This window comes from Telmatherina bonti (assembly GCF_933228915.1).
Source record: "Telmatherina bonti genome assembly, chromosome: 8".
Classification (NCBI taxonomy): domain Eukaryota; kingdom Metazoa; phylum Chordata; class Actinopteri; order Atheriniformes; family Telmatherinidae; genus Telmatherina; species Telmatherina bonti.
In genome coordinates, this window is record NC_136626.1 from 27,755,528 (window position 1) to 27,777,271 (window position 21,744).

Genomic DNA, 21,744 nt, shown 5'->3' on the forward strand with positions numbered 1-21,744 from the left:
ATTAGCCGTTGATAGGGGGGGGGGGGCGCGTGACTGAGAAAATGGCAGAAGTTTTGTAGTGTCTTTAAGGCTTGTCCTGTTATCTGTTATTGTTTTATTTCTTCTAAACTGCTTGCTTTTTGCAGAGTTAAAGTGTCATGATATGATATTTTGTGTTTCTCCTTAGTTCTGGTTTCCTGTTTTGGTTTGTAGTTTTGTTTGTTTAGTTCTCTCATGTCTAGGTTCCTGTTCATCAGTTCACCTGGTTTGATTTTCTGATTTGTTTCACCTGTGTCTAGTTTCTTCTTCTGTGTATTTATACCCCTTGGTTTGCGCTGTCAGTTGCTGGTTCATTTTGTTAGAGCAGCTCTCTTTTGCTTTGGGATTAAAACCACGACTTCCTGCACCCTGGCATCCTGGCTTCCTGACTCCTGCATTTGGGTCCTAATCTCCACAGCAATCGTGACATTAAAGTATTTACTGTTATTAATCATAAATCCCAAATGGAATTCTTTTAGCATCTTCATGGGATGTTCATCATGTATCATTATTCTTATTTTCAAAAATGCGCATTAAAACTTTATTATTTGCCTTATATCCAAATGGCAACATCAGAAATATGTCAACGAAAAAGTTGACATAAAATCCTTTATTTACAGTTCATATAATTGTTGCAGATTCAGTACAGTATGCAATTTACATATTAAATCATATTTCAGAATGAGCACTCAGCGTCACCATGCAATGATTGTTTTTATAAAATTGTCAAGAATTTATTACTGTAATTATTTCACTCCTTGATGGATTCAGATTCTTGCTTTTCTGTCTTAAATCAAATGGAACAATTACTGTAACACAAAGATGAGATGATTTATGATATTTAAAAAAAAATCCACATCATTAATACCTTTGAAAAATTTAAAGCCTTTTGAAGTGGTTTCTAGTGCATCTCCATCCATATTTAGATATTCCTGTTATAGAAATGAAAGGTTAGGGAGACTGCTATCCCCATACTTTCAGGGCAAGGGATTGGTATTTGAAATGGATTTCTAGGGGATAAGATTCTGCAGTAATATGAAGGGATTTAATAAAGACTAAGTTGTCACTAAAGATTAAAAATTTATCCAAAAAAATCTGATCATCCATTGGTTCCCCAACCCTTAATACTGTAAAGCAGCTACAACTTTACCAATAGAGGAGTCAAAAATAATTCTAATGTTTGGTAAATATGTTTACTTAGTTATTTTTTAAAAGTTAGACCGGATTTAATAGTGCATTAAGTGATGGTGTCACAAAGCATTAAATGCAAGACCTCGCTCTTCCTCCACTGGTGATGAATCCCTCTGCAGGTTTATTAAAAAGCACAATTTTTACATGTACATTTACCTATTTTAACTGTCACTTTGCAGGTGAAGTTGACCTTTCCCAACCAATTTAAGTAGGTGGTCTTGTTACCTACCTGCGGTAAGTATTTCAAGCAAACCACAAGAGAGACAAACCCTGACTGAAATTAATTGATCTGAATGGCTGTAATTGTGGTGATTTATGATTCCACCATTATGTGTGAATTTTTATCAGTCTGTGTAACAGACTTGAAACAGGGAATTCATGTGACCGCTACAGCAGAGCTAGCAGGTAGTATAAAGATGTGGTCATTTTATTTCTCTGATCAGAGGAGTGTGTTATGAAGCAGGTCCAGGACACCTTTGGATGTTTAGATTTCAGCAGTCGCCCGCTGCTGTAATTTTGCAGCATATGAGAAGGTTTTCGTCTTTATTAGATTCTGAACTATTTCTGCTCATTATTCTCCGCTGCTGGCAGCTGTCTTCTGAAATGTTTATGTGAAAGTTTCCTCACTGTCCATTCATTGATGCCTAAAGAGGTTTCCCCATTGTGATACAACCCACTAAGAACAGAACAGGTTTGTGATGCTGCAATTCCAGAGCTGAGACTGAAGATACCTCGCAAAGCTACAAATCCTGCTTTAAAGTAGCAAGTTACACACAACTAAACTAACTAAAACTACAGATTAAGTTTGGACTGTTTAAAATATTGTCCCAAACTTGTTTTTCACAAAAACTGACAACAGTTGCAAACCAGCACTTAGTAGGTTGCTTATGTACAATGTTGAAAATGGGTTTGCAATACTTCTGTTTTTAACTGACAGAATACGTGTTTCGTTTTTGTTTTTTATATTCTCGACTTACTCATGACACAGCACAATTTTTGCTCTGTTCCTCAAATATTAAAAGATTTATAAAGATTGTTCAACAAAAATACATTAAGTTTACTGACGTTTGATGTAAAAATAAAGCATTACTGCTAATGAGATGTGTATTCCCTTTCCTTTAACAATTAATTGCTGCAGTGTGTTTATCTTTTGTATTCAGACTTAAACTCTCTACATTATTTGCAAGACTTTGGAAACTTTAAGTCATTAAACTCAACTTCGAGAGGTTCTTTAATCTTCTTTGAAGTTCTACAAAGACAAAACAACAATTTACAGAGCACAGATTAATTTCTCAAGTAAAGCCTTACATAATGGTTTACTTAAGCTGTTATTGTTTCCTTGTCATTTGGGACCCCCCCCGATAAATTCTCATGAATAATCCAGTTCTCCTGTTAAAGTATTCTCAGAAGAAATGACGTATTCTTCCATCTGCAACCACTTGAAGCTGAAGATTCTGTAAATCTCCGACTGTGAGGCCGAAGACCACGAACATTTCCTGTTGTTTGTTTTTTTTTCCTGCCAAACTGTACTCTAGAACGATTAAATCCATCAGCAGACAATCTTGATTCGCTTTTTCTTGAAGCCTGTGGTTTAACATTTCCTTTATTTGCGCTACATCTGTTGAGTCCCCCTCACCTGACCTCAGATATCGCTGCATTTTTGGAGGACTTATCTCTTCCAACACCTGGATTCAATCATCATCTTTCTTACTGGATTGATGCTACAAATGTAGCTGGGAATTTTTCGTGACTGTTTTTTTCACCTGGATGACTCAACATCACTCTCAGGCCTGTGTTTGGAGAAGTCAGTGTTAATGTTTAAAGTGTCACAGATTGCTTCTTGTCTGTTTCAGGTGCTTTCCTTGAGTGGAGGAATATCTCTAAAGTGGTTCCAAGAATAATAGCGGAGCTACATTTAGCATATATTTAGAGAAATTAGCTGTGACTCCTTTCGAGCATGGTAATTTCTCTGTTACACATAAGAGGTAAGTGTGCAAAGTGGCGCTCAGATGTTAAATATATTCTACTGCAACAGTCTTTGGCCCAATATATTGGGATTACCAAGTTGAATATTAGTTGCCTGAAAAGTAACATGCTTAGCTGCGTGTGAAAGTCTGGTTCTAATTAGTTTTAAGATTAAATTTACTTGCAAGCTCTCCTGGTGTCTCTATGGACTGTAGTGCTTCCTTTGGACTTGGATGTGAATTAGCTGAGTTACAACAGCCTCTCCTATGGGTCTGCCAAAGCCAATGTTGCAGACAAGCCAAGTTTTTAATGCCAAGTGAACTTTGTGCCTATTACAGTCTTCATTTAAAATAGCAGAGCAATCAAACAATCTGCCAGTCTGAGTTCTTGCAAACATTTATCGTTTATGTGTGGAAATTGTCGCATAGTGTTGCATAGACCAGATTTCCAGAAAACTGGGCTGGCAATCAAAAGATCTGACTTTTTGATTGTAGTGCATTTCATAAATTAAAAGAAACTTTAAACTTAATTTTCTCCAAGTAAATCACAAAATTGAATTCTGAAACTAAAAGAAATAATGTATACAAACTTGTAAAATCTGCTGAGTTATGCAGTGTAGAATGATGAGTCAAAGAACGATTACATAGCACAATTATTTGCTGAAAATCACATAAAATGAGTCCTGGGCAAGATTCCCCAATGAACTCCTGAACCAAAATATCTATTGCCCACTTTGGTGCTTGAAAGTTTGTTAACCATTCATAAAGAAAGAAAAACCATCAGATTTCCACAGATAAGAACATGTGTAAAGATGTAGCATAAATCCATGCAAAACAGGAAGCTCAAATGAATTTGCAGACTTCCAAGCATCACTGTATACTGACAGTTGTTTCATTCACCAGTAGCGCTTAACATGCTCTGTAATAGTTAGGAGCACACTGAGTTTGACTGATTCTCAAGTTTAATTATAATTATTGCACTTCAAGATACAAAAGAAGCTCACAAACACACTACCCAACAACAAAAACAAAGTTCATTCATAGACCCTGAACGAGCCTTTTGCTGTGAAACTGAAACGCTGAGGAATACATTGTTTGGAAAACTTTTCTTTCTTCTTGGAATGTTCAGAGGAAAAGGAACATTTTGTAATACCTCTCAATCAATTATATTCACCTCAGCCTGCCGGCTACCAGTGAGATCCATGCTTTTCTTGGCGACAGTCTCGGTCCTGCACACGTTAAGTAGGTATGAAAGGATGTTTGACTGAATCACAGTTGGCAAAGTGGCAAGGCAATGAATAATACTAAGAAAGTTGTCTGCAAATTTCCTCGCTTCCCTGGGTGGCATGTCTCACTGTCTGTCTTGAGTGTCCTTTCCTTTGGTGCAGAGTCTCAGTTTGTAGAAAAAGGGCTCAGTGTCCATTGCAAACGACATGGGACTTCATGTTGGTTCTTTTCACATCTCAAAAAGCATGATTTCATTGGAAAGTATTGAATATTTTTGTAACTTTCAGGGCTGACTGGGGTCTTGACAGTATTTGAAGGTTTGGAGGCAACTCCAGAACTGATTCATGTCAGAAAATGTGGAAGGCCACATACAGTATAAGCTCTATGAAGCTCTTGTCAACGGACAATGTCGTACAGTCATTCATAAAACAAGAACAAGACCAATTAAATAAATGTCTCTGTCGAAGTTAAAAATAGACAAATGATACTTACTTTTCAAAGGGAGGAAAAAACTGATATGCCAAATCTTTCAAGTTACTATCAGAGTAATGAATATCTGGCTGCCTGTCTCAGTTCTGATTTTAATAATGAAGAAGGAATATCCACTTCTCATCAGACAGCTTTTACTCTCTGGGCTTGATGCCATTGTGTCAGTCTCCACTCATTACCTAGTAATGAAAAAGAAAGAAAATGTAAAACATCCTTCTACTGCTGCCAATGTAAACACGAAACAATCAATCATCCTTTTCTAACTTACTTCTTGTTGGCTCTATTGGCGCTGCTGTGCTCTCACGGATGCTCTCCTCCTGGGTGTAGAGCTAACTCTGCGACTCTGGGTCCGGCCCCGCTGCTCCGAAGGATAAGCTACCACCTGGGTGGATGACCTCTGCACCTGCATACCCTGCGACTCCCTCATGTCCCTCGCCATCTGAGACAATGTCTGACCTGGGTTGGTCTGTAGACGCTGGAAAAGGCTTTCCCTGTTAATTTTCCTCTCAGGACAACTATAGGTCAGTGCCACTCCGGAGTCTGATTTCATCTCTCTGGAAAAACCATCTGAGGTGCCATCAAAGCAGCGCCCAATAGCAATCTCTTTGGCCACTCTGGGGTTCTGGTCTGTGACTGTGTAAATGCCGTAGTTGTGTCCCAAAGGGTCAACAGGCGCTAACATGGTAAATGCGTGCGTCTCATTGTTTTGAGCAACTGGTGGGTGTTTAATGAGATACTCTTGTAGGAGGCTGTTGACACCGATCCTGCGGCAGTTGCCCTGTGGAATGACAACTATCAGGGATCTGTCCACCTTTGCTTGGTCAAACAGCATGCCACTACATTTGAACTCAACACAGGCGGCTGAGGTGTTGGCCTCTCGCATGTCACGGGTACTCCGAATGTCTCTAATACCATAAAGTTGGCCTTTTGTCTGTGGATGTGTTCCTCCCAGATTCCTCGACCTCACCATCACCTCTCTTTGTCCATGAATCTTGACTTTGATGAAGCATGCTCTGAACTCCTGGGGGTTTGGCCACCAAGAGAGGTAGTCTCCTGTCCAAGTTGTCAAGTCATTCTCCTCAAAGGGAACAACATTATATTCGTATTTGTCCTTTTCCACTCTGAAAAATCGAAAATGATTTGCATCCACAGGGGCATTTTCACAAGCTATTAAATTCTGATATGGATATATGGGTCCATTAGTTTCATCGAGATTGTTTTGATTAGGCTTTGCTAAGTTGATTCTAAAGGCTGTTTTCTTTAAAGCTGGATCCTCATGATCAGACCGCTGGTAATCTATTTTATCCAGGTAGGGCTGAGACACTCCAATGATGTTTGGATTCATCTTTGGGGAGGAAGGAGCTGCCTCCAGCTCTTCTCCACCTAGCATTGCTGTAACATAAGCTGTGTAAGCATCAGGCCTCATGGCATCACAGAAAGCTGGTAAACAGGCTCCATTGGGTCCAGTTATAACACTGTCAAAGCGTCCCCATGCCCTAGGATTAGAGGAATAGCCTGGTTTTGGCTCCAAGTTTATTAGACTGATTACAACACCCTCAAGCTGTTCAGTGGGCAGGAATTTGTCACTCATGTATGCACGGACTTTGACATAACAGCGCCTGTTTTCAGGCACATCTAAATTGAAGAGTCTGCGTTCTCTAATCTCCATGTTACCAATGAGAAACGTGCGCTCTTCACGCTTGCTCCGTCCACGGCCACCTGCAGTTGTTGTGCTGTAGTGAAAGTCACTCTCCTCCTCCCAAACCCCAGTGTCTGGGTTTAAAGACCAGAGCTTCATTTTAGGAATGTGCTCTTCCATTTTAACATGCTGTGTGTCAAGGAGGACTTGGACTGCTCCAGCTCCAAGTACCTCCTTGTTGACATCATCTCTAAAATCCACTGAAAACATGCCATAGGTCCTCAAAGGGAGCATATCACCCTCATCATCCACAAAGTTAAGATCACCTGGGGCTGCAGCTGCTGTAGTGATGTTTCTTGGGTCAATAAATGTGACACTGGCTTTTACGGTCCCCTCATAGATTTCTCCATTGTCTTTGTGGAAAGAATTAGGAGGAATGACCAACTGTCCAATTGGATCCTCTCCTTTAATTTCTCCTAAATCAATAAAATTGGTCTCTCCAGCATTGATATCAATAGGTGTCTGCTTCCTCATCACTTTCACATCATGATAGATGGATCCACCTTTCTTGTCAAATATGAACACTTTTGGAGTGTCAAGAAATCGCTGAGTTGGATCAACAAAATTAACCACTAATCTATGAGTTTCAGGAGTGATTTGCAAAGTGAAGCCTCCTTGGTATCCAGTGGTCCCGACTCTTTCTTTACCAATATAGATGTGCCCAAACCGCAGAGGCTCATTATTGTCAGCTGTGACCACTCTGCCACGAACCAACACAGTCGGCTGCACGCATTTCTGGCAACTGCATTGCATCACAGCCCGAATGGGGAGGCTATAGCTACCACAGTTAATGACTTGACTCTCCATCTGCTGGACCGCACAGCAGAATCCTTCTCCATCTCTACAGCGCATATCAAAGTCAAGGGAACCAGCACATTTGTTGTGAGGGCAGCGGCCAGCGTTGTAGTACTTGGAGTCAGTTCCTGGTTGAACACAGTCCATCGGGAGTCTGATGAGGTGTGTTTCAGGTGTAGAATTGCAAGCTGGAGTTCCTTTGGCTGCAAAGTAGATAATAAGACAAGCTATTGTACCAATATATAGCGTCAAGTGCACAGAAGCCATGAAAGGTACATTTTTTTGTTAGTTTTGTTTTTGTTAGAAAAGCATTTTGTTGAAATCATGCATATTTCTGATCTAGACCTTTATGTTATAACTGTAGGATTATTGAATAGCAAGTACTTAATTGAATTTAACAGAAAAATTGGAAGTCAATAAACAGTAGAGTTTTTTTTTAGCCCACTCATAATAGAAATAAAGAAAAAAAAAATCATTTATCCACATATTAATTTTGTGGTAGTTTCACAGTCCAGGCTTCAAAATTTTAAGATAAATATGACTCATTAGGCAGTCATTTTGTTTTATGTCATATAGTAGGAATAGGTAGTTTTACAGCAATGCTATATTGGGATCTAACCATAAAACTCTGAAGCCAAAGGGTTAAAAATCTTTACATTGCAAGTGTCAACATTGTCATCTCTTGTAGACTTGACAATGGGTGAAAATGCAAGTCTAGTTGTGGGAGCTGTGCCAGAGCCATCCCTAAAGCCATAGATTTTCTAAACATTAATGCTAATTTGCTATGTAATTCCACAAGATTGTGATGTTTGGTTAAAATATGTGGAAAGGACATTTATGACTTACAGACAAAATGTTTGTATGACATGAACGCAAACATAACTGTCCAAGTTGGATCGCAAAGCATGCATGACATGGTAACATCAAGAGAACATTTATTTGCTAACCTTCCTACTTGGGGCTGGAAAGAAAGAATGAATGTCCACATTTACATTGTTAATTTGCATGATATCATTTTTATGCTTTTAGCAAGTATTCCAAGTAAGTAACTTCTAACTTCCAAGTAAGTCGATAATTGCAGACACATGCATCTGTGCAGTTTGCCAAAATAATCTTGTTACTTTACTGCTGTTGTTTTTGGTTTCATGAACGAGTTTCCTGTGAACATGGATCATTTAAATATCAGCCTTTACTGTTGTATGAAATGGAAAAGGAAACTGAGTAGAAAGCCGTGTTTGTCATGAGCTGCAGGTGGTGTTCTTCTCATATGTAGTGTCACCTGCCATAATGACCTTTGGATTCAGGGATTTGTCTGCAGTCTGAGGTAAATTGGCTTCAAAGCTGAAAGCCATGTTTGTTCATTTTCACTCCCAAGCATCTGGAATGTATGAGCACAGAGTAGCTCTGCACCACAGACATGGAAACGCGTATTGTCTGACTGCGACAGCGAGAAAAGAAACAGAATTTATTGACAGTTTCTGGTTTCATCGTAATGAAGAATGTTCATGAGAAACTAGACTCGAGGTGTTAACAGTATCCAGAGCTGTCGCACACAGTAAGAGGAAAAATGGCTGTTTAGAAAGTTGTAATTTCAACCAATGTAAACATAATAAAAATGTATTCCTGGTGCAGATAGATTGTCCTGATATTATTATTTCCTTTTGCTATTTTTTCCCTTTTTTTCCAGTGAGTCCGTGCACAGAGTTTTCTCTTTACTTCAGTCGTAGGACACTATGGTTTTCTTTGATTCTTCTTAATGCACAGACATGTCTCATGGACTGGGTTGGAGCTCAGCTTTGGCATTCCTCTTCAAGTGTAGTCAATCTCTGCAACAGCTGCTCTTTATACAGCCAAATGATTTGTGGTTGTTTGCTTTTTGTCAGTGGTTTTACTTGAACCCGTCGAAGACTACATACGTCATTGTCAAATGCCCTGGAATAGAAGCCATCCTGAGCTATAATCCTCATGAGCTGCTTTCTATCAGCATTGTAGATCACTTTCTCTTACTGCTGATGAAGACAAATTGCAGTTTACTACAACCTGAGTTTTTGGCTCTGAAAACAAACTTTCAAACATTGAAAAACTGTTTTACATGTGAACTATAAATAGCATGTAGGCCCCTTCCATGTGAGAGCCTGTTTAATACATACCAATCACAGTGAGGAGAGCTGGGGAGGACTTGATGCTGCCTGCAGGACTGCTGGTTTTGCAGAAATACTCTCCTGACTGTTCTGGCTTCAGATCTCGCAGCACGAGGTCCTCCTGATACTTGTACACCTTCCTGTCCAGCAGCGTTCCATTGTGGTACCTTCATGCATACGTAAAAAAAAATCAAGAAACAAAGCCAGCAGGTCCTCTTTTGTTTTGTCTTTTTCACTTCTGGTAAAGTTTAACAACTATAAAATCTTGAATACATGAAAAATTCAATGTAACTGCATATTGATTTTAGACTCATTTTTGTTTTCATGATCAGCTTCGTTTCAGTTTTACGCAATAGAGACGTTCTTTTTCCGAAAAACATCTTTTTTATAAATTCTGTTAGATGTAAAGAGGAATGAGCGTTGGTATTTATCTCACCAATAGTATTTGTCAGGTGCTGGTGATCCCGTAGCAGAGCAACACAACAGCACCCGTCCTCCCTCATAGCGCACCTTGTCCTCTGGGTGCTTTACCATGTATGGCTTTTCTGTAGAAACAGAAAGACACAAATCTTGTACATTCCACTCACACTGATGAGAATGGTGAGGCGGAAAACTCATGCAATTCAGTCAGATGTTGCACTTTATTCTAATATTGTCAAATAACTATAAATAAAATGATTACTGGGGGACATAACCTTTTAGAAACAGCACAGCTCTAGTTTTATTTTGTTTAAATGCAGCCAAGTTATGTCAAGCTCCAACAGTTTATGTGTCAATTTTATTTTGAAGTTAGTATGAGAAAATGTGTTTTTTTGATAAACAACTGGCTGATAGCTAATCATTAACTACTCTTTCATCTGTTGAAACTCACCGGCTGATGTGAGGACAGCCTGTAACCAGGACAACCCCGTAATATTACTGGAAGTAGAAGCGGTGACCGGGGCAAACTTTTCTTTCCTGATGGTGATCAATGTTGAGTTGGAGGCGCAGACTCCGGTGAACCTGAACTTTCCCTGGGAATCCGTACGAGCACGAATGGCTTTAGGAAGGCTGGCCAGAGCCACGGTGGCACCTGCCACAGGGACTCCAGTCACGCTGCGTACATCCCCACGCAGCACGTGGCCCTCACACACACAGCGGCTGCAATCCTCACTGGGACGGCCTTCAGTGCACGCAAGCTGGCATTTTGCTTTTGTGAGGGAGCATTAGAGATTTACATGAAGGCTGATAAAGACAACAAAATGACAAGTTGTATAGCAGTTGTACAGGGTTTGATTTTACATACCTGGACATGGAGTCTTTCCACATTTTTGCACTTCAACAGGCCGTCCTTTGCACTGAACTGTTACTGAGGCCCTCATACAGGTCCGTCTCCTGGTCCTGCGACCTCCACCACAGCTCACTGAACACGTCCCCCAGCGACCCCATGGACTCCATTTGGCTAATCATATAGTAACACACAAGAAAATGGCTTAAATAGATATAATAAACCTTTTTATTGCTTCCTTCAGTTATACTTGATCAATTTGGTGATTGCAAACTGTTCTGCATAAATATGTGTGAAATATGGGCAAAAAAATCTCTTAAATGGTGAAATTATTCTGTGTTTTGGGATATTAAAAGCGGATTATAGTCTTAAATGAAACTTTTTTGTGCAGGTTTTAGCACTAATTTCCCAATTACAAGTGCTTTGTTGAAAAAAATACCCAGTTTCAGTTTACTGTTAAGGGTTAAGTTGTAACAGTGTTATAAACTTGCTGATGGATCGTCCGTTTATCACCTGTGCATGGAGGGTTGGAGCACTCCCTCCTCTCTGAATGGTGGCCCTGACATGCTGGAACGAACAGTAGAGGCATGGCCTGAGAGCTGACACACTTCCTTTGCCGAACTTGGATTCCCACATCGTTACAAACCGTGGTTGAACAGGGGCCCCATTCGCTCCAGTCAGTCCAAAAGCTCTGCACTAAACACACATCAAAGACAAGCAGATTATGTCTTAATCTTCAAAGCTGGCATTATGAGCCACTGTTTATACTGAAAAAAGAGGCAGAGCAAATATTTGTTGACTGACAGCTTGTACAGTCCTGAGCTACTGTCATCAGGACTACCTGGGGGACATTGAAAGCGAACGTGGTAGTTGGAACAGATGCGACCATGTGGTTGTTCTTTGTTGATGCACCAGAAGCCCTTCTCCAAACTGGAGTGGACTACTTCTCCAGTGTCTGCAGCTGCCACCCAGTCTGTAGTGCGAGCTTCCATGGCTGTAGGCCGCGCACAAACTCTCTCTCTGTAGTAGAAACGGATCGCCTCCAGACGCTCGTAATCTCCGTTCCCACCAGGATGGTCGATGTTGAACCAAGATGTCCACTCAGTCACACCTGGAGGCACATGGAGAGAACATGAGTGAAAAAAAATGTAAGAATTCAACAAAATTGAGAGTAATTAAAGAACTAAAATTCTATAAATGTAAGTTTTTAAAGAAGCTACAGTAGTTAAAAATCACAAAAAAAAAAAAAGGAAAAGAGCCATGATTTGCCACAGTCTTAAAAAGGTCTGTGTTTGCCATTTGAAATGGACTTCTTGCACAACCGGGAGTTTTTAGTTACATTCTTTCCAAGCCCCTTCTGGTTTGACTGATTAAGCATAAAGTCTATTTGTTTTAGTCTGTTGCATGCTCTGACACCTTCCAGTAATTTCAAGGAAAACATGATGAATTAAAATGAAAAGGAAACCATTAGCACTGTGCCGACAAAGTAAATTTCTCTCACAGAGCTATGCATGACTTGTAAAAATAAAAACCTGCACAAAGGTGAAGGAAGAAGGATGATCCTGAGAGGGAGGATGAAGAAAAGAGAGGGCGTCACCTCTGAATTAACATAAGTCCAGTGTGTTTGCCTGCTGGTAATTCTCACATTGTTGTCTCTAACGATGTGCAAACCAGTCAGATCATTTAAAGGAATTTTTTCTGAAATACTTATCCTAATCATAAGATGATTGACAGAAAAATTCTGGAGTCATAAGAGGTGTTTTGATTTTGGATTGGTTTTTAATAGATTTTAAAGAAATGGCAACTATATGATGCTGCCATGTTAGAAAGTAAAAAGTCACCTCTAAAACAAAAGGTCACACAATTTTTTCATGTGACTAGCTTTAGCTTTGATTACAGCCTGCATTTGTTGTGACATAGCTTCGATGAGCCTCTGCAATGCCAGAGGATTTACTTCCATCCAGTCTTGTATTGATGATAGTCTGACCACCTTTTCCAGCACATCCCAAAGGTTCTTAATGGGGTTCAGGTCTGGACTCTGTGGTGGCCAATCTGTGTGAAAAATGAAGTCCCACGCACCCTGAACCTTTGCACAATTTCCTCACTGTCAGGTTGGAACATGCCCATGCCATCACAAGCATGTTTGATGGAATAATCTTCTTATTCAGTATATTCAGCTGATCTCAATATTTAGTTACATAGTGTTAAGAATGTAGACCTGACCAAGTGCAGCAAGCCCAGATCATAGACTGTCCCCACAGGCTTGTACAGTAGACACCAGGCATCATGGCTGCATAACGTTATCCGTTGCTCTTTTTAGCCTGATGCTCCTTTCATCTGGAACAGGGTGAATCCAGACTGATCAGATCACATGAGCTTCCTGCATTGCTCCAGAAATCAACGTTTATGCTCCTTGCAAACTGAAGTCTTTTTCTCTTGATATTCTCACTAACTAGAGGTTTTCTAATGATTGCATGGCTGTTCAGTCCCAGTAACGTGAGTCACCTCCTCATTTTGCATTTGGAAATGCTCCTATTTCAACTAATAAACATAGACTGGAGTTGTATTGTTATTGTTTCTTTTTTCTTTACTGAAGTTCACCATTATTCAGGATCTATGTTCGATAAATTTCCTTCTTGAAGGCGATGGTTCTCCACTATCCTTCCATTTTTTTAATAATAGATTTTACAGTTCTTAATGCATTTTTATCTATTTTCCCTTTGATCTTTTCCCTGCTTGAAAAACGTCACTGATTTGGCGCCTCTCAAGCAGACATCTCTTATTACTTTAATAATGATGTTAATCCTGCGACATCAAAAACTTACATTGCAATAACAGACATATTGTTATTTATTTATTATTAACACTATTTCTACTTTGTACTACCTGGAAAAAATGAAAACTGCTATCAAACAGAGTCCCTGCTGGATTACCTGATGTCTGGGAATCTGAGAAGACATTAAAGGCCACTCTTCTGTTCCTGTCTGGCAAAATCCTGCTTCTCACAGATCCTGCACACAGAAAAAATAAAAAGAACAAAGTTTTTTAGGGCTTAAGCCTCTTGAATTTCTCTCCTTATTCACACAACTTTCTTCTGGGGTTTAAATGATCTGACAGCTGAGATGATTAGGCTTCTACAAGGTTCTCCTGGCTTCATGGATGTTTGTGTCATTACTGTATCTTAAAATTTGAGAGGTTATTTAAAGTATAATTACAGCTGATACAAGTGTGCATGCAAGTTTTATGGAGTCTTTCTTTAAGGCAAGACAGACTTTCTCATTTGTTTTTACTTTTGTCCATTTATTCACACACTTCTTTTTTATGAGGGTGAAACAATGTCCAGGCCTCTGGGCAGCTCACCAACATAGGACGGCATAAAACTCCTTTCTTTTACTTGGTTTATACAGTATCTCGTCTTTTCCACCCGCCTTCATCTTCATCTGCCCCTCTCGAATTTTTTGCCTCTTTAGCCTCAAATCCTTGCCCTCAAACATCCTCTTTTATGCTTTTACACTTACCATTTAGGCTGTTTGTGTTTAATTGTATTGTCCTGTGATCTTTCTTCTCTGCAGAGGATGCAAACTCCAGCTGAGACAGATAAGTTCACTCAGAGTCATCTGTGCGGCGGTCAAGCCAGAACTCTTACCACATTGCACGCAGACACACAAATATATATAGACCTTTTTTAAGCTTTTTTTTTTTTTTATTAGTGATAAATAACTATGCAGTAATTCATGCACAAGTAGTAAACAATGCATGTTTGTGTCACTGCATCATTCTTACGTCACTGCTGTATGCTGTATACTCTGTTGCACATTGGAAATAAGACGGAAACAAATGTTGCCTTTTAAGAATGTGAAATATATTAAACTTGACATTCATTGTATTTTTGGCTCTTTGAGTTATAAAACGTGCGCCTTGACATTTTCCGTCTTGCTTTGATGTGTAATTATTCATTTTCCGCCACTTCCAATCCTTCATGTTTTTGAAAAAAAAAAAAAAACGTCAGCTGTTTGCTTGACATTTCATCTCGGAGTTTAACTTGGGTTGCACGGAAAAAAATAAATGTCATGGATGGTGACTGAAACAAAAAGTGGCTTATGCCACCTCAGCATGTGCATGTGTGTGTGTGTCCAATATGCACTGGTCCTACTGAGTTTATAAGCAGAGAATCCTTGCATGGAGACCAGTATTGATCCCAGTCCTTGCTGGTTTTACAGCTAACTTTGAGTCTTTATTGTCATGCCAACTCTTTTCCCTCAACCTTTAAAGTTTTATTTACATTTCTTGATAGATTTAGCAAAAGGACGAAACTCAACAGAACAAAGACTTATTGTCAACAAACGCATGACTTATGTCTCAGAGTAACACAGACGGTCAGTTGACCGTCATTGTTGTTGATTTTTATGCTTCTAGCTTTGGATAAACCATTGCTAGGTTTCCATACTGGCTTTTTGTCTCCGATACACTGGGATGACTTGAGAACCAAATCAAAAGCTTTCATACTGATCTGTTGAGCAGATGTGGCTCTGCCTGCAGATTTAGTTTAGTGAGTCAAATCAAATAGTTTTCCCATCATTCCTTTGTGTAATTATTTGTCAGGAAAAAAAAACTCTGGGAGAGTTTGGAAAAAATTCTTACATTTACTTTGACTTTTGTTTTAAGACACACAGGATGAAACTGAGACATTTCATGTTTTGTCTCATCAACTTCACTTCATTTGTTGATTTGAGTCCATTTTTCTGACCTTAAGACCAGCAGTGCGCTCCAAAGTAAAGGCAAGGAGTGAAGAGAAAAAAGAAGAAAAGGTACTTCAAAGTGGTATTTTTATTATTAATATTGTTATTAACAATGCAGAGGTGGAAGGAATCCACTTTTTTTTTCCTTTATAAAGCCTGGAATGATCCAAGGTTTATGGAGGACTTTTAGTGCATAAGTGTGCAAGCCTAGTATGAGGGCGGTGATGTGTGACAAAGTTTGAAAGAGATTACCCCATTTTTAGTATATAAGTGAGAGTAAATAAGCCTAAAGTCACTTTATGATGCTCAGTTTCTAAGACCGGACAGTATCATACACGGACTTCTACACAACATCTTTTCCAGGGAAAGGTACTGGACTGGCCTGCTTGTAGTCCTGATTTGTTCCTGATAGAAAATCTGTGGAAAATCTGGAAAATAAAAGTGCACTGATGACCCAGTACTGTTGCACAGCCGGTGCTTCCAGGAACAATGGGACAGAATAGCAACTGAAACACCTCATCATCAGTTCATATATTTAAAGCCAGAACATCTTTTATTTGTTGTAAGAAAAAATGGTGACATTACAAAGAGGAAAAAAGCTTTACTGCCCCAAATTCAATGGAAATGTGCTGCAGACCTGAGATAAAGGAGAGATGACGTACATGAACCATGTTGATGTCATATTGTCTGCAATAAAAAAAAAAGGAAGTAACTCATGTAGATGTAGAACTTTTAACTATATTTGATGTGGGATTACATTCTCAAGCCCTCGGCTAGAAATGTTTTCATATTACTTCTTTTACAAAGGGTTTGCAAGGTGCATGATCCGTCATTCCCTCTGACCTCCTGTAGATTAGAGAAGAAAACTCCAACATGTTTTTTTTTTTTATTTATTAACAGTGAAATCATATTTTTGCAGCTAAATAATGACCATATCCACTCCAGGGTGCATCAATTTGTTTCCAAGAAATTCAAATGTGGTATTTCTCCTCTTGTTATGTAACACTGTTTCTCCTTCTCACTCCAAAGCAAATTGAAATCACAGCAGAGCCTCGGGCTCCTGATTATCATTTCAAGATGTTTCACAATGAAAACCAAATAGCAAACAAGTCTGAGAGTTTTACAAGGTGTCTAATGGCTTTTAGAAAGTTAAAAGAGCAAACTCAGATTAGCTGCAGCAAAAAGCAAACATTGGACCAGTGACCTCAGTTATGGCCCGACTCACAGAACTTATTGTGCTTTTGAAAGGCATATTAACACTTTATGAATTTTAAAAGGCTCAGGGATTTTTATGGACACACTGCTTCACATGGCTGGTATGTGAATGAATTCACAACAAGTAACGCTAGCCCCTCAAGCCAAAAGGAGCAAGGTTAGAACTTAGGATTTCCTCTTTACTGTTTAGAAAGCTCCAACATGAAGTGGCTTACAGGTACTGTGTGTGTCTTGTTTGACTGTTCGCTTGAGCTGTGTGAGTTTGTTTTTGCGCTTTGAGGTCAGGAATCTCTGTCGCCATTGGTCCACTTTGGTTTTGGTTGAAAAACAACAGCAGGAATTGTCTTTAAAAGACGAGCTACAAAACTTTTGCCATTTTCTCCGTCACACACCCCCTGTTGACGGCTAATTCGGCATCCATCTTGCATCCTACCTGACCTGCTAGCTCTCTCCAACCAGTAAAAGACAATCTTACAACCTTCTTGCGTTTCTTTGCTGAATTAACAACGTTGCTTGTTCAAAACAGCCAGTTCTTTATTATACCGTGGAGCTAAACTCTGCTGCAATGAAACGTCACATCCCCAATGCTAAAGTTTATTAGTACGGTTTCTCAGTCTTAGGATGCTGCTGGGTAGCAGCGGCTTTAGAAGTTCGCATGAGAAATGTCACTGTGTTATCAAACAAGTCTGGTATGCAGACTTTAATGTCAGAAAGTTACGTAACATGTCTTGAAGAATGACGCTTTTTTTTTTTTTTACTTCACAAAACTCACAGGTAGCCTATAAATTTTGACTTTTAGAAACCATGCACGTGGTAACTGCTACATCACAGTAGCACAAATAGGGTAAAGCTGCTTCCTGTTCCATATTTACCTCTCATACTCCTGAATACCAGGCATTGTCAGTTTCACGTAGCATCATCTGAATCTTTGCTATCGGTTTACGTTGCATTTCTGACCATCTTTACCCAGCATGGGTTTGTTATGGCAACTGTGTCTTATTTGGCTTTGGAACGAGGGATCTACGTCACAAGGGTTCATTCTGATGCACAGTAGGTGTGTTTACAGCCTGGCTGCACAAAGGAAAACCTATTAATAAGCATTGGTGCCTTTGTGAAGGACAGCCTCACTGGTTCGCGTCTGAGTTTTCTGTCCCTGCCAGTTCCTCATAAAAAAGCTGTTGAAGACAAGCATGAAAGGAAGGAAAAGGAATGACTTTATGAAATTGCACCCAGAATGGTTTCGTTCATATTCGGGAGGTACAGTTGTGCCAGATGTGTGTTGGCAGACACACAAGTCTTAAATAGAAGGGTCTGGATCTCCCCCCCAGCTCCATGTCACATAGTGTACTCAGGAAAGCAAAGCTTGCTTATTGAATCAGGTTTTTCAGTATTTGTCAAAGGAGTGTGCACTTCAGTTCAGTTATAACTAAAACAGAACAGAGGGATGCGTCTGTGTGGGCCTGTGTATGTGATGATCCATTCACCATGTCATATGGAAGCTGTTTATGTGTTTGGCTAGCTTCTTAGCTGAGGTGAGGGTGGTTTTGGAGGATTCTGCTCATTCTCTTAACATCTATCTCTCTCTTCACCCCAGCATTCCTCGTTCTAGCAATTCTGTCTGAGCTCTAAAACATCTGTTCCTGCTTAAAATGAGCCATTTTTCTCTGCCATTAGCTAATGATGCAAATAAAACACATGATTTGAGGATTTGCAAATGTGGGAGCACTACATTGTTTCTCTGTCGCTATGAAAAAAGATTTTGGCAGTGTCGAATTTCCACATTTTAATAACTGGAAGTCCTCGTTTGAACCTCTGCACCTGCGCACAGGTAAAGAGCCAAGAGCTGGAAATAGCTGAATTAAAGGAGCTGATTAGTTCAGCAATAAATCATTTTTGGCATGTGTGTGTGTGTGTGTGTGTGTGTGTGTGTGTGTGTGTGTGTGTGTGTGTGTTTACACATCAATACACAACAAATAGAACAGGCATAGAAATAAAAGATGTGATTATGGTTTGGAGGATTTCATTAATGGGAGTTTGTGTTTTTGCTTTGATCCATTGCAGTCTCGGTCTCAGTCAGTCATTGAATTCAGCTGGCCAGACGGCTCGGTGTGGAGCAGACAGTGGTCAGCATCTGGAGAAGCAGCACCACAGTCTGACTGCAATTATGCAAACAGGAGAGAAGGGAAGGCTGGAAGACTCATGCCTAGGTGGTAGCACCTCAGTGCTCCTCCCTGAGTTACCGTGGGCATTCACGAACAGCCCCCCCCCCCCCCCCCCCCCCCCCCCCCCCCCCCCCCCCTTTCAGAAGGAAAATAACTCATAAATCTGTGAGGTTTAAGGTGTTTGGAGAGCGGGACAGAGGACAAAGCCAGGATCATGTTTGATGGACTAAGTCAGAGAAATAAATAGTGAAAAGGTGAAGGATGGAATCTGATGAAGTGAGGGAGAGGCAGAAGAGAGAAAGGTGGGGAAAGTATTTGTGAAAAATACCAGAAGAAGATTGGAAACAAAAGGTGAACAGATGAAGACAAATGGACAGATGGAGACGTACAATCGTTACAGTAGCTGAGCTCTGTGAACGGGGCTGAGATGGACATCAAAAGGGAAAGAGGAAAGACTGACATGCTGGGCAATTTGACAGAGGGGAAAATAGGACGGTAAAGTCATTTTACCTGTGTTTCAGTACTCCTCCTTTTATTCCATTTTCTCACCAAGGCAAGCATAAAGCCAGCAGGTGGAAAAGTGGACCACTTAGCTTTGGATTATTTCACCTTGTTTCCAAGGTGACTGGGTTTATATCTTTGGGGACTATTGGGATAGCTTTAGAGAGGAGGAATAAGGCCAAAATTCACCACTTTTCTCTCAGATAAAGATGTAACACTAAAAAGAGTGTGGCGTCAAACATTAAAATTTACAATCCATTTTAAGTTCACAATGTTCTGCTTCGTCAGGTTCAGCATGAATCACCACATATAAATCTACTTTCATTGTCCTTTCATCATGTGATTTATTCATCAGTCAGTGGCGTGAAGCCTCTGCCAGACATTTACGGCACTGAGGCCTCAGTGCCCAACAAGATATGGAGGCTATTAAGGTGTATTCACACGTAATTGCCTTTATGAACTGCCAACTCCTTAACTTGGGGGGGAAAAAAAGTTAATGTGAAGCAGATGTAAGGTGTAAAGAAAGTGACAGCCGCAGAAATAACTACTGGTAGTGGAGTAAAAAGACGGAGGATTTGTAATGTGGAGGAAGCATGTCTAGATATCTGACAATTAATGAGGAATTAATGTAAACTGAACAGCTAAACTGGTTCTTTGAATCTGAGGCACTTTCAGTTTGAGAGGTACGGTGTTTGAAAGAAGCTGGAAGTGTTGCTTTCTTCTGGAAAATTGCAACATTTTCCTGCTGATGACCAGATCAGAGCGGCAGCTGCTTCTCTGCAGCTTGTGATTATGGAAAGTGTGCGGCAAGAGCTTTTTTGGTCACTAACAGCTCTTTTACTGTCATCGGCACAGCTTTATTTTTGTACACCACAAGGAGAGTTTTCAAGACTCTCCCTTATATATCCCCAAATGTTGATCATCTCAGTGGTGAAACATGCGGCTGTCTTAACATGAGGGATTGAGAGCTAATGAGCTGGGCTTTCAAAAACACTGCACAGTTAGGTCTCATCTGAATGAAAGACACTTGAAATTATTAAATTCACCAGTGATTTACAGTATTTTTTGTCTGCACAGTTGGCACTTCAGCATGAATAATTCAAGCACACATGGACAACTGCACTTACTTATCTTAAACCCTCCTGCAGGGAATCCACAGGGACATGTCATTAATACAGAAAAACCCCACAGTTTCTGACAGTTGCGTTGCACATGTGCAGTTACTCGTTTCGTATGTGATTACAAGAAGTCACAAGGGAGATGAGAAGTAAACTCAGTTTATGACTGATTTTTTGTAACAGTAAATATGCAGTTGGAGCATTTTCCTGGGATTGCGTTGTTCTTCCATTAGTTTGTAAACAAATGTAATGACAAAAGCGGAATCATCAGCCGTCACTTACCTTGACCCAGCGCCACCGAGGCCAGGAAACAGAAAAGTACCAGCTTAATTAATTCCAGCATTGTGATAATGCTTGCAGTGACAGATGATCTTTTCTTTCCCTCTCTCTGATCCTCTACTGCAGTGATGCAAATCTAAGAAGAAACAAATGGCTGGTTCCTCAGCTTGCAGACACAGCTGCTTCAGCTCCTCAGGTGTAAGTGATGCTGCCTGTGGAGCGGAGTCTCGCCGCGACTCATCCTCATGTGAGTTGAGCAGCTGAGTTGGAGACAGGAGCTTTTTAAAAGAAGGGGCATCAGGAGTGCACACCAATCCAGCCCCTCTCTCCTCACTATTGGCCAGTCAAATACAACATCTGGGTCCCCCATATCATCATCCAAAAAAGGTGAGGGTTTGGTGGTGGTGGGGGTGTTGTGCACACGCATGGAAAAAGAGTGGAGCAGTGTTTGTATGAGGCTGTGGTTGCTGAAAATAAGAGGGTGTTTCCCCATTGTTCCAAGCAGCGTCTCACCATTTCTGATTTATTTCCAGGGCTATTTTTTCCTTTGCGGGTTATTGCAACTTTCCTTTGCAACACTGTGGTTATATTTGTCTACAGAACAGGTGTGCACATGCATGAGTGTTGTTCTTTCTTTAAAACCCTATTCCTGCTTCTGCTTGCGTCTTGTACTTTTGCAGTTTTGGATTGTTTTCAGCAGGTTTTGTATCATTTAAAATGCACAGAACTAGTATGAAACTGCAGATTTACTTCTCATTCATAATTGTTAGCCAAAACTTGTTAACAGCTCAAAGTAAAGTTAGATTTCCCCTGCAGTGTCACATGCATTATCTCATCTGGCTTTTGTCTCACTGTTTCTTTATCTCCCTTACCTACGCAGGACGGTGCCAGATGCTGTTGCTCCCCCTCTGGTGCAAGTTCTGGTTCAGTTTGGTTACT

At 40.1% G+C, this 21,744-nt stretch overlaps 1 protein-coding gene across 1 annotated transcript; it reads right to left on the reverse strand.

Annotated features, from left to right (window-relative positions):
• Window positions 1-954: 954 nt before the first annotated feature.
• cilp2 (cartilage intermediate layer protein 2) lies at window positions 955-21,151 on the reverse strand. Its single transcript, XM_079244871.1, has 10 exons — window positions 20,809-21,151; window positions 13,725-13,802; window positions 11,633-11,902; window positions 11,305-11,487; window positions 10,810-10,965; window positions 10,396-10,713; window positions 9,961-10,069; window positions 9,534-9,691; window positions 5,158-7,586; window positions 955-5,068 (listed from the first exon to the last, which is right to left on the reverse strand). The coding sequence occupies exons 1-9, from the start codon at window positions 20,867-20,869 to the stop codon at window positions 5,170-5,172; spliced, it is 3,750 nt and encodes a 1,249-aa protein (XP_079100997.1). The 5' UTR covers window positions 20,870-21,151; the 3' UTR covers window positions 955-5,068; window positions 5,158-5,169.
• Window positions 21,152-21,744: the final 593 nt, after the last annotated feature.